This window comes from Bufo gargarizans, chromosome 2, assembly GCF_014858855.1.
Source record: "Bufo gargarizans isolate SCDJY-AF-19 chromosome 2, ASM1485885v1, whole genome shotgun sequence".
NCBI classification, from domain to species: domain Eukaryota; kingdom Metazoa; phylum Chordata; class Amphibia; order Anura; family Bufonidae; genus Bufo; species Bufo gargarizans.
This window is the reverse complement of record NC_058081.1, coordinates 293,389,822-293,403,733: the sequence shown is the minus strand read 5'-3', so window position 1 is coordinate 293,403,733 and position 13,912 is coordinate 293,389,822. Positions and strand designations below refer to the sequence as shown.

Below are 13,912 nucleotides of genomic sequence, written 5' to 3'. Positions count from 1 at the left end.
TTTCATTTTACCATTATATTGCGATGCTACCCAAAGTTGAATGAACCTCTCCTCTGCCTGTGTGCTAGGCCTAAATATATGCCAATGGACTGTTGCAGTGGTGGCTGACATGAAGCCTGATTCTCTGCTATGACATGCAGACTAATTCTCTGCTGACATGAAGCCAGATTGTCTGTTACGGGACCTCCCTCCTCTGCCTGGGTGCTGGGCCTAAATTTATGACAATGGACTGTTGCAGTGGTGGCTGACGTGAAGCCTCATTCTCTGCTATGACATGCAGACTGATTCTCTGCTGACATGAAGCCAGATTGTCTGTTACGGGACCTCGCTCCTCTGCCTGTGTGCTAGGCCTAAATATATGCCAATGGACTGTTGCAGTGGTGGCTGACGTGAAGCCTGATTCTCTGCTATGACATGCAGACTGATTCTCTGCTGACATGAAGCCAGATCCTCTGTTACGGGACCTCTCTCCTCTGCCTGTGTGTGTGCTGGGCCTAAATATATGCCAATGGACTGTTGCAGTGGTGGCTGACGTGAAGCCTCATTCTCTGCTATGACATGCAGACTAATTCTCTGCTGACATGAAGACAGATTCTCTGTTACGGGACCTCCCTCCTCTGCCTGGGTGCTGGGCCTAAATATATGCCAATGGACTGTTGCAGTGGTGGGTGACTTGAAGCCTCATTCTCTGCTATGACATGCAGACTAATTCTCTGCTGACATGAAGCCAGATTGTCTGTTACGGGACCTCTCTCCTCTGCCTGTGTGTGTGCTGGGCCTAAATATATGCCAATGGACTGTTGCAGTGGTGGCTGACGTGAAGCCTCATTCTCTGCTATGACATGCAGACTAATTCTCTGCTGACATGAAGACAGATCCTCTGTTACGGGACCTCTCTCCTCTGCCTGGGTGCTGGGCCTAAATTTATAAAAATGGACTGTTGCAGTGGTGGGTGACGTGAAGCCTGATTCTCTGCTATGACATGAAGACTGATTCTCTGCTGACATGAAGCCAGATTGTCTGTTACGGGACCTCTCTCCTCTGCCTGGGTGCTGGGCCTAAATTTATGACAATGGACTGTTGCAGTGGTGGCTGACGTGAAGCCTGATTCTCTGCTATGACATGCAGACTGATTCTCTGCTGACATGAAGCCAGATCCTCTGTTACAGGATCTCTCTCCTCTGCCTGTGTGTGTGCTGGGCCTAAATATATGCCAATGGACTGTTGCAGTGGTGGCTGACGTGAAGCCTCATTCTCTGCTATGACATGCAGACTGATTCTCTGCTGACATGAAGCCAGATTCTCTGTTACGGGACCTCTCTCCTCTGCCTGTGTGTGTGCTGGGCCTAAATATATGCCAATGGACTGTTGCAGTGGTGGCTGACGTGAAGCCTCATTCTCTGCTATGACATGCAGACTAATTCTCTGCTGACATGAAGACAGATTCTCTGTTACGGGACCTCCCTCCTCTGCCTGGGTGCTGGGCCTAAATATATGCCAATGGACTGTTGCAGTGGTGGCTGACGTGAAGCCTCATTCTCTGCTATGACATGCAGACTAATTCTCTGCTGACATGAAGACAGATTCTCTGTTACGGGACCTCTCTCCTCTGCCTGGGTGCCGGGGCCTAAATATCTGAGAATGGACTGTTCCAGTGGTGGGTGACGGGAAGCCAGATTCTCTGCTATGGAACCTCTCTCCAATTGATTTTGGTTAATTTTTATTTATTTAATTTTTAATTTAATTCATTTCCCTATCCACATTTGTTTGCAGGGGATTTACCTACATGTTGCTGCCTTTTGCAGCCCTCTAGCTCTTTCCTGGGCTGTTTTACAGCCTTTTTAGTGCCGAAAAGTTCGGGTCCCCATTGACTTCAATGGGGTTCGGGTTCGGGACGAAGTTCGGATCGGGTTCGGATCCCGAACCCGAACATTTCCGGGATGTTCGGCCGAACTTCTCGAACCCGAACATCCAGGTGTTCGCTCAACTCTACTAATGAGGCCACCAGCTACCATTTGCCATTTGTTATACTGGTAGAGGGAATTTTAGACTACCTCACCACCTCCTTATAGCTACAGTACCCTCCTGTAACAACCCATTGTCAATAGGGATAACCTGTAAAGCCAGTAATTATTTTAATTTCCCTGAGATTTACTATGCCAATATAGGGCTGCCAGGATTTACATGCTCTAAAAACTGCTTTCTCCACGTATATTCTTAACAAGCATTAATGGTGAAGGAGCAGATATTGATGCTAAATGGACTGTACATAGAATATGCATCAGATCAGCTATGTTTAGTGACTTCAAAAAAGATGGCTTGCACTGCTATTTTGTTAGGGCAAATATGCTTCTCTCTACATCTGGCACATATCAAAGTACATGATATTTCCTGTATATATCACAACTATAGTGTCCATCCTCATTTAATGTCCTCATTATACTGTAGAATGCTTCTTCCATTAAATATTCATTTATTTCATTTATATTACTCATTCATGAGCAAGCGCAGATCTGGACTGCATTTACTAACCATATCAGGGAATCACATTTTAAAATCATTTTAGATAAAGCTATTCTGCAATATGTAAAATGTGTAAAGTACAAAAATTTTAAGAACAGGCACATCAAGCACCACAGACAGCATATACATACAGCGCCTCCTATGGACATCAATAGGTGAAGCAGCTGTCCAAAGCACTGGATGATGTTGTTTTGAAGCTTTGAGTTTCCATAAAGAGAAGGTTGTCGCCCAAAAATGAGAGTACAAGAAGATAGAAATCATGTACCTCTGTAAAAACTGCTCCGTGTTAACTGTTACAACTAGCAAAGCCCCATTTATGGCACAAAAAATATATGTAACCTAAAAAGTGTTTGTGAAAAGCTCATAGTAAAATAGATCCAAGCAGTCCCAGAAGTACATAGAGGTCCGTATCAATCTCCTACCTATGTCTCAGGGCTCAAGTCCTGCGGGAATGGCGTTCCTGCACTTTTTTCACAGCAGAAATGCCGTTCCCTTTCACTGCCACCTGTATTTAACGCCGGGCAAAAGGACCAGGAAGCGGTGAAGGTTTTGTACTCACCGCTTCCTGGTCCTCTGTAGGTAACGCTTGAAGTTAAAATATACCATCGGATTGGAGAAAACTCAGATCTGATGGTATATTCTAAACCCAAGGCATTCCTATGGTGATGGGGATGCACCTCTGACAAGACGCTGCTATCCGCGGCACCTGAGGGGTTAATTGCATGGACGGCAGCTCCCTGTCAGAGGTCGGGTTCCGGGAATGTTTCTACAATGTTTGCATTGGTGGGCAGTGCGCCCCCCCCCCCCCCGGTATTAAAATCATTGGTGGGCAGTGCGCCCCCCTTCCCAGTATTCAAATCATTTGTGGGCACTGCGCCCTCACCCCTTCCCCAGTATTAAAATAATTGGTGGGCAGTGCGCCCTCCCCCCTCCATCATTGGTGGCAGTGGCAGTTCCGATCCGAGTCCCAGCAGTGTAATGCTGGGGCTCCGATCAGTTACCATGGCAGCCAGGACACTACTGAAGTTCTGTCTGCCATGGTCAGTTACTCTGCAGCATTATACTTACATGCGCTGTGGCCGCACAGTTGCTTCTTCTTCTTGCAACTTACAGGTCTGTGTGGCGCATTGCTATAAGCAATGCGCCGCACAGACCTGTAAGTTACAAGAAAAAGGAGAAAACGGGCGGCCACAGCGCATGTAAGTATGCTGCTGACTATTTGACCATGGCAGACAGGACTTCAGTTGCGTCCTGGCTGCCATGGTAACCGATCGGAGCCCCACTGCTGGGACTCCGATCAGAACTGCTGCTGCCACCAATGATGGAGGGGGGAGGGCGCACTGCCCACCAATGATTTTAATACCGGGGAGGGCGCACTGCCCACTAATGATTTTAATACCGGGAGGGCACACTGGGGGCTGATGGAGAGGCACTGGGGGCTAGTGAGAGGTACTGGGGGCTGGTGAGAGGCACTGACTGGGGGTCCGGGGGCTGATGGAGAGGCACTGGGGGCCGCTGGTGAGAGGCACTGGGAGCTGATGGAGAGGCACTTGGAGTGGATGGAGAGGCACTGGGGGCTGATGGAGAGGCACTGGGGGCTGGTGAGAGGCACTGGGGGCTGATGGAGAGGCACTGGGGGCTGCTTTGAGGCTACTGGGGGCTGCTATGAGGCTACTGGGGGATGATATATGGCTACTGGGGGCTGCTATGAGGCTACTGGGGGCTAATATATGGCTACTAGGGATTGCTATAAGGCTACTGGGGGCTGCTATGAGGCTACTGGGAGCTGTTATGAGGCATGGGGCTCTTATCTGAGGTCTGATTGGGGGTCATTTATATTGGGGTCATAGATGAGGTGTGATCTGAGGTCTTATTGGGGTCTTATTAACATTGGGGATCTTATTGGGGCTGTTAGCTGAGGTCTGATTGACATTGGGGGTCTGATTGGGGGTCTGATTGGGGGTCTGACCTAAGGTGTAATAATTTTTTTTTTTTTATGGAGCAGCTTGGAGAAAATAGGCCTCACAGTCTCCAACACTCCTTTTGCCTAGCCAAGCCAGCCAGCACCCCTGAGGCCAAGCCTGCAGCACCCCTGAGGCCAAGACAGCCAGCACCCCTGAGTCTTCATAACTGCAAGTAAATTATATGTATCTGCTACTGTGCAGTTGCGGGCGATTCTATGTTGGGAAAACAATCAGATGTATGTTCGAGAGAGTGAGGGAACACTTTAATTCTGTAAAAACAGGCAAAGGCTGCCCAAGGTTTATAGAACATATTAGAACTGCCCATGGAGGTAACACTGACTGTGTTTCCTTTGCGGGTCTGGAAACTGTGCCTGTTCCTGCGCAGGGGGGAGATAGACACCGTCTCCTCCTGCAAAGGGAAGCAAGATGGATTCTGCGGACCCAGGCTCTGGGTGAGCTAGGGTTAAATGATAGAAACGACTTAAGTTCATTTTTGTAGCTATGCAATATGTACACAGTCGTGATATGGAACGTACCACTGCACTGTTCTGTTTCTGTTTTGTTGTATTGGTCCTTGTGTTACATGTATATATATCCGTTGTTTTTATTAACCTTTAATGAAAGCACAGCTGTGTGGTTGATTGCTTTGACAACCACCGGCGCCGCTATTTAAAAGGGTGACGCGCAATATGTGCGCCGACGCAGAGCCTGAGGAAGCGCTTACTAGCGCAAAACGGCCGTTGCTCTTCTCAACATGTGTGTGTAAGAATTGTCTGCCCACTGCCGCATCTCAATTGGAATAAAGTTACCTGTTTGCAACAACACACTGGTGAGTGCCGCTACTGATTCTCTTCTCTCCACTGCGAATTTGATTACTGCCTCACTACATGTAGCTGTGCACCACCGCTAGTGTGTATACCCGCATCAGCCTACCACGAGTGTCAAGCTGTACCACGCTATTTTAGGTGATATACCTATGTAACTGTGCCGCCCCGGTTTTCTATTAATTTCAAATTATATATAAGGGGAGCTTATAATATAAAAGAGACGAATTACGCCTGAACAGACATATAGCGCAAATTCCAGTTTTTGTTTACGCTTTATGTTGCACTGAATTTTCTGCAAAATATATATATGTATTATTATAATTTTTTTTATTTTTTTTGGGGGGGGGGGGGGGTTTCGGGGTGGCAGTGGATCTTGGGTGAGTTTCCACACTTTTTTCCCGAGGACTTGACCCCTGTTATGTCTGTCTAAAAGGGCAAAATGTTGCAGATGAGATATTTTACTTTCTAACTTTTTACAATATTGTCACTATGTAGGATACTCTGCTGTGATGTTAATGCAAGGTTTCACAATGCATAACAGTGATTTCATATAAAATAAGTTATAATCTAATAAAAAATAATCTATCATTGTTGGTATATTTAAGATATTAATTATGTCTGGCAGTGAGATTACTGTATGTAATTTGGTTTAGTGAAAGTAATGAAATGGAAGCATGATTTTATATCATCTGAGTGACAATCCACTGTCAGCATGGCTATTAATATAATCAAAGCTACCTCATGTCTACTACAATATGTCCTAATACAGGCATCTACCTTTCAAAGATTTGCTCATCTCTTTTTCAAATGTTAAAGGGGTTGTCCGGGTTCACCCCTCCGGCCCCACCTGATATGAGCATCGGAGCATTTCATGCTCTGATGCTCTCCGTTGCCCTGTGCTGTATAGCTCAGAGCATGGGCTTTTTTGTTTACTTTGGTAGACTACTCTGATGCACCGGCTTTAGACAGCACATTAGTGCAGGTGACGTCACCAGGCTCACTGCTTGGTGGAAGCCTCTGCCTCTCAGTCCCTATGGAGAGCCCGGTGCATCACTGGATCTAAAAAAAATACTTTGCCCTACACGATTCATTGCAGGGCAAAGGAGAGGATCGGAGGATGAAATGGGGCCGAAGGGCTGAAGATAGGGATTTGTCTGGGTTCAACTCTGAACTGAGACCACCCCTTTAAAAGGTAGTGGCTTAGCTATAGGAGTCACAGCGGTCGCAATTGTTAACAGGCCCCTAAGCAGTCTGGTCCGAATGGAGAAGATGAGAAAAAAGAAAATCTACATCAGTGAAGAAGTTACTGGATGTAAAAGGTATGTGGCACTGTATTAACCTGTATGTTTTGTAGAGCTGTAAGTAATGTTTTCCAGGTATGTCTTTAACAGTAGTGCTGGAGAGAAGAGTTTAGGTTGAGAATTTGACTTGGGGGATGGGTGCCATTTCACTTTTTGCCAGCACAGCAGAAAGGCTAGGTCCATCCCAGCCCCTTGCCACAAAGCACTGAGGGTAGGGGGGCCCAAGCTGAACTTTTGCACCAGGTCCTTTGAGCCTTTAGCCATGCCCCTGTTAAAGGGTATGTATGTTCCCATTTGAACACCAATTTATAGTTTAAATATGGGAAGGAATTGATTATCACTGGGTACTTCTAGCTGCCAGCGAGTCTTTTGGGAAATTTTCTATGGGAAAAGTACCACTCTGAGGTAGCTATAAAGTCAGTGTCAGACCTTCAAAGGGCTTCAGATTCTTAGCCAACTAGTAGGTGGTATTAGAGAGTTAGGAAGAAGAAAACTATTTTGCATAGTTTACAGAAATATAGACTTGATCTAAATAAAAGGTTAAGAAAATGTATAAATATAGTTGTGATTGAAGATATTGTGATATATACTATAGTAAAATTGCTAGTTTCACATTAATACATGTGGTTATGCTCTAGTGTCGCAACACACCATGTGCATTTACCCAATGATGAGTTCACTTTTAAATACAATTAGGTAGTTTACTTGTAGGAATGACATAGAGGTTGAGTAACTTTGCAGATACTTTGCTTACCTTGTGCTGATCCCAAGTCTGTATGATGGATAGTCCAGAGCTGAATTCAAAATTATGTTGGTTGCTACTGGAAATGTTTTAAGCTTGTCAAAAGACATGCCCCTAACAGTTCCTTTATAGAAATGGAGTTACACAGTTGTGGAGTTAGACTTTTCTACTTCTGATTACTGGATAGTGGCAGAATACAGATGTCTAAAGCAAGCTCTGAACAGACACGTAGCTAGTCAACAATGATGAGCTCTAGAACTTGCAGAACTGTAGGGCAGCTCTGGGCTGTATCTCAGAATTTGTACAATTTACAACAGAAGCCTTGATCCATCATATCACGGATCCAAATAGACAGCATTGACTTTAAATGAGTCTCTGGAGAGTTTCCTCAAGATTTGCTACTCTGTTCTTTCCTAATTCAAATCGGAAAAAAAACCTGTAAATGTAAACTATGAAAAGGTGGTAGATGGTAAATGGACACAAGGTAGATCATGCCATGTTTTTCACAGACATAAAATTTGAGGAGGATGTCTATTCAAACGAAGTGAAGCTGCTCATCTGAACAAGTCTTTAGCATGATAGATCCACCTGTACCCTTGAAAAGGGATTCACAAAACATGCAATAAGAATAAAGCCTGCAGACAAGGCTAAGAATAATTGCTTAGCTAGATACAGTGATTATAGAACAGAAGCACATTATTGAAAGCTGTGACTAGCCAAGTCTATAGCTGCGGGGGAGAATACATGTTAATTTGGTTGAATTAAATAACTTAATATTGAGAAGAAACTCTCCGAAAATTCAACAAGTACTAAATGCACCACAAGTTAGAAGAAGTGGAAATGATTTGAATGTGAAAGGAGCGATATATCCAATTCACATAAAAACAAGGCTTTTATCGTTAAATGGTAATTGTCTTCCTTACTAAAATACATTTGAAATAAGGATCATATAGATTGCTAAAAGCATAGCAACAACATATGATAAACAGCAGTGGCTCAGATTTACTCATGTATCTATACCTAGAATCAGTTTATAAAAGTGGCGCAAACTGGGTGCAACTTTGTTTTCTACAGTTTTTTCCCTGACTTGCCCAAAAAGAGGCAGGGCTTAGTGGAAAGGGGTAGAGATTCATGTCAAAGGGTCAGGGCCTAGGAGGCACTGTTTTCAGCCAAAATTGTTGGTACAGAGTTCGACAAAATGTCTATTTCTGAGACACATTTATCATCCAGCCTGAGATCTTGTAATAAATCTGGTGCAGGTCTAGACAGCCTGTCTAAGTTTACACCATCTACAGAATTAGTGAATTTGGGCCAGTGTCTTTTTATGATCAGGATAATCTTCTCCTCATCTGATCAGTGTTTCATGTCCTCCATTCTGCCACGGTCACAATTTCCCTGTCTCACCGCCTCCATCAGCACCGCCAACTTGGGCTAATGGGAAAGGGACAGCAGCAACTCCATAAGGGAGAGGGGGGGCAACATACCATGGCTTTTCACCAAGGGTTTATAGCAGAAACTGTTGAAGTTAAACCTTAATTTCAATTTGCTACAGGGTCTTAATTTTATGCCTCTGCATACTGAATCATTTAGAAAGAAAAGAATGCAATCAGAGGAATCTAATGATCTGGAAGAAAACCTTTGCCTCCCTAAAGCTTCCCATATAGGCAGCTTATTACCATATGACAAAAATGATCTGCAATTTGTATAATAGCTGCTTAGAAAGGATATAGCAGACCCACAATTATAAGTCCATTTTATTCATGAGCCTGTTGCTCCCTTTTCCTCCCTCCCTCTTAATATAACTGACTGCCTGCATACACTTGGGTTGTCAAGAGTCAAGGAGAGTTCTAGGCTCTTACGCACAAAGGACTAATAATTAAGAGGCAGTTTTATCCTTTCATAGCATTTATTATACAAATATCAAAACATAGCCCAGTAGAATGGTCACCACAATATGATACCTTTAGATAGATACCATATTCTGATGACAGATACACTGTAACACAATTAACTTATATAAATAATTGTAATATTACTACAGATTATAAAACAATTTATTTTTCCGTTATATGGCTGGTTATACGGCAGGTTCATGCACATTGGCATTTGGAGGCTTGATACAATCCCTAAAATGTATGAAGCTCTAATATAGCACCCACAGCAGTCTATGGTTTCATACCATATGCCTCTGCAATGTGCATGAGCCAAAGCTGTGTCCCATTCTATGGAGAATAACTGATTTCCCAGCAGCAAAAAATAGTAACCTGTATCGGCAGCAAAGATCATTCCTTATATCGTTGTCGTTCCTCCATAATTTCTCCATCATGAGATTACAAAAATACAAAACATCTTAAAACAGCTGAAAATGTTAAATCCACTTAAATGTGAAATAATATTAATATCATAATATTCATATTCATATATTTGATCATCACATTTGTATTTCAAGGTTACAAATAATTAGAGGATAATTCTTTCAGATTTCACAATTGACATGTGGTTACTTGATGTCAACATGAGATAATGTAAAATATTTTTTAAAACATCTTAGCATTTTCCATATACAAAGTGCCTTGAAAATGTATTCACCCTCCCCCTCCTTGGTGTTTTACCTGTTTTGTTGCGCTACAACCTGAATTTTAATTTAGATTTTATGTAATAAACCTGACAAAATATTCCAAATTGTTACAGTGGAATGTAAAAATATACCTTCTTGAAAATATTTATTAAAAACTATTGAAAAGTTGTGAGTGCACCTGTATCTATCCCCTTTGCAATTAAATCCCAAAATATATCTGGCTCAACCAATGAAATTCAGAAGTCACATAATAAGTTGAATAAATTTGCTCTGTATTCAATAAAAGTTTCACATGATCAGTCACATGATGTTAGTAGTAATGAGCGACAGGGGTCATATTCCAATTTGTGATATTTTGCAAATATTTAGTAGAATATTCGTCATATATTCGCAAATTCGTATATTCGCTATATTCTACTTTTTTTTTACGCGAAAATCGGCAAGCTAATGATCGCGTAATATGCAAATATTGCATGCTCAATACAGGCGTGGGTCAAAAACAAATATATAGAACTATAGAATATAGTGCTATATATTAGTTTTTAGAATATTCGTTTTGAGACTGGGAAGGAGATCCAGCTATCAGCAGGACAATGACCCTAAACATAGTGCTAAAGCTAAAGTCAAAGCCCAGAACTAAATCTAACTAAGAATCTGCAGCATGATTTGAAGACTATAGTACACCAATGCACCATCTAGCTTGACGGAGTGGGAGTAATTTCAGCTAGAAGAGGGGGAATAAATCCCTGTGTCTAGATGTGCTTAGCTATAGTAATTGCAGCAACAGATGGATTCACAAATTATAGACATTCAGGGAATGAATACTTATGCACATTACATTTCTTAGTCCATTTGTCATAATTCTTATTTATGTCACAGTATAAAATATTTTGCACCTTCAAAGTGGTAGGCATGTTCTGCAAATGAAATGGTATACACCCCCCAAAAATACATTTTAATTCCAGGTTGTAAAGCTACAAATCAGGAAAAACACCAAGGTGGGGGGAATACTTTTGCAAGGCACAGCAGAATATGTACTTTTTTTTTGTCATTTAGACTAGTGAATACGGCCCTAAACTTTGTAACATTCATTTCTTGAACTGTGAATTCAATGCAGGAATATTTACCTGTCAGGACTCCATAATAACCATTAATCAGCATAAACCTCTAAATAATACTTGCATCTAATCCAATAAATAATAGTCCATGTTATATACTAGTTTCTCTGTCTGATGAATTAGCCACATTTGATTTTTTGGTCGCTTCAATGGGTTCTGTGTTGTTTAAAGGTTCTGCCTCTTTTGCTGCATTTATTTCATTATTTGCCAATTTTTCCTTTGCTAGTAGTCTGTAGTTGATGGCGTTTCCAATAAATAACCATATACTTGCCAAAATGACAATCATGCCACATACAAAGTACATGTATTTATAATTTCCAGTTAAATCCACCAGCCAACCTAAAAGACAAAAAGGAAATTTAATAAAAGTATTGCTGTGGTACAAACAATAATAAAATGGCTACAAAACAGCTACAATTAATCTGCCCATGACATTTTTGTGATAATAATATATACATTATTAATATCCACACGGTGGCTTAACCCCTTGGATACCAGAGGTTTTTAATTTTTTAGTTTATTTTTTATTTTTTCCCTTTCTTCATGGAGCCTTAACTTTTTTATTTTTCTGTTCACAAAGACATATGAAGGTTTATTTTTTGCTGAAAAAATCTGCCAGTTCCTACCTCTTCTTCTAGATAAAGATGGCTAGGTGAAGTGGCTATGTAGGATTTAACTGTGACAGATTCTCTTTAAGGTGCCAACGTAGCTTCAATAGCTGTCTTCTGGACAATCAGACAGCTATCTCTCTTGATTCCCCAATACACATACATACTTTTGTTGGGAGCTCCCCACACACATTAGATTATTGTCCAGTCCCACCAAAAATGTCATTTGAAGTACCATCCAGTTAGTGGAGCCATGAAGGGTAAAACAGGGAGATAACTGCTCTGTACTTGTCATAGCCATTCTACTGCAGGTGTGCTGCCCTCTACACGGCACCACTGCTCAACTCTTATTAGCCCTGGAAGCAATCCTAGTAAATCCTTGTAACATCTAAAAGAATATCCCTTTGTCCCAATGTGTTCTTCCTTATATAACAATAAGGTTCAACAGAAAAGTGTAGAGTATGCAGTCATGGCCCATCCGATACGGTTCATGATATAGATGCGACATTGAAAGTATTGTGCAACTATTGTAAATAAAACATATTCATAGCTCATCAATCTGTTTCTAATTAACAGCCCCATGTAAACAATCCCTAATAATATCCTTACATGCAGAATTCAGACTCTAATTTAAGAAACCATGACCATCCGTCAGTGACACGGATAATAAGTCCTCTTGCCTAATGTTAGAAAACTGAAGAAGTCAAAACTCCACAATCCACTGATCCACAAATCCAAAGTATGAAATTGGTGAATTGATCACAAGATGGAGGAGCAACAGGAAAAAAGTGATAGGCCCAGACCACACAATGTAGAGCTTACATCACACCAGCATGTGATGTAGACAGAATTTAGACAAATACCTTCCTTACAAGGGCTACTAGGAGAAAGAAATTACTTTCATGTTTTATTTACTACAGATCACAATTATGGTTTTTATCCCTTCGCCAAAAATATTAAGCAGCTTTTAGTTAGTACAGTGCATCATAATATCACTATTTTTATGTTTTGAACCACTGTACATGGTGTGACACAGTGAGAGGTTTGGTCTGGGAAAACAGGTATTTTCCTTCCAGCATGTGCTGCTGGGCTCATTTACAGCCAGGTGAGGTCAAATTCTGGACCAGATTTTAAGTGTCGATCCGGGTTTTGGCAGCACCTGGCTGTCCTTAAATAGGCAACTGGGCTCAGAACCGAGGTCTCTGTGTTAGGATCTGGAAGCCTTGTGTCTGGATGAAGGCTTGCTACCTGTTTGGTGTGAAAACAGGTTGGTGCTGCTATGCTCAAGGACTCTTTGAGGCAGAATTGCCACATTGTGTGAATTACCACCAACACCGCAAGGTGACTTTTTGCTTGAATATGACTGCTTGTTTTGTCACTTGCCTAAAGTGTGAATAAAACACTGAACTGTTTGATCCAAATAACTTTTTGTTGCCTCTATACTGCGTCCGCTAATCCTGTCTACCAGAGCAAAACCCCACAAATGGTACGGTTGTATGTCGTACATTAAACCAGCTGTATTACAACCAGTGCCGCACGACAAAACGGAGGATGTTGTGAAGGCCCTCATGGAGGCTAATCTGCAGCAGCGAGAGACAAACCTGCAGCAACGCGAGGCTAGTAAGCAGCTTTAGCAGTTGCTGCTACAACACATGATGGCTTTGCAGACAGCAGGAGCAACCCCGAGCGTCCACGATGCCCGGAAAGCAGTCAGTGCTGTGATTCCTAAGATGACCCTCGCAGACGACATCGAAACCCACCTGGTGATGTACGAGAAAGTGGCCATCAGGGAAAAGCTACCCTGTGACCAGTGGGCTGAGGTCCTCGCTCCATTCCTGGCATCCAATTCCTAGCGGGTGTATTTCAACTTGCTGGACGATCAAACGGCCGACTACCAAAAAGTCAAGGGTGAGATTCTGGCAAGGCTGGGGGTGAATGTGTTGGTCCGGGCCAAGCGGGTGCATAAGTGGGGGTTCAACCCGGCTGAGCCTGCAAGACCCCAGTATTATAACTTACTTCACCTCTTGCAAAAATGGCTACAGTCTGTCGTGCTGAGTCCCACTGCTATGCTGGATCGTCTGTTAGCCGATATGTTGTGGAGAGCTATGCCATACCCTCTCCAGCACTGGATCAGTCAGGTGTCTTCTGGCAATGCCCTTGAGATGGTGGACCTGGTGGAAAGCTATGAAGCCACCAGGAATCTAAAGGAGGGTTCTGTTGGGAGGGGGTCGGCAAACCCCGGATAGCTCCA

At 42.6% G+C, this 13,912-nt stretch overlaps 1 protein-coding gene across 2 annotated transcripts in view; it reads right to left on the bottom strand.

Moving 5' to 3' along the window:
* Positions 1 to 9,393: 9,393 nt before the first annotated feature.
* Positions 9,394 to 13,912, bottom strand: part of LOC122927985 (monocarboxylate transporter 2-like) — a 93,942-nt gene continuing 89,423 nt past the window's right edge. For both annotated transcript variants that reach the window (XM_044280390.1, XM_044280389.1), the window contains exon 5: positions 9,394 to 11,392. In XM_044280390.1, coding sequence (XP_044136325.1) covers positions 11,145 to 11,392 — 248 coding nt within the window. In that variant the 3' untranslated portion in view covers positions 9,394 to 11,144. The remainder of the gene's footprint in view (positions 11,393 to 13,912) is intronic.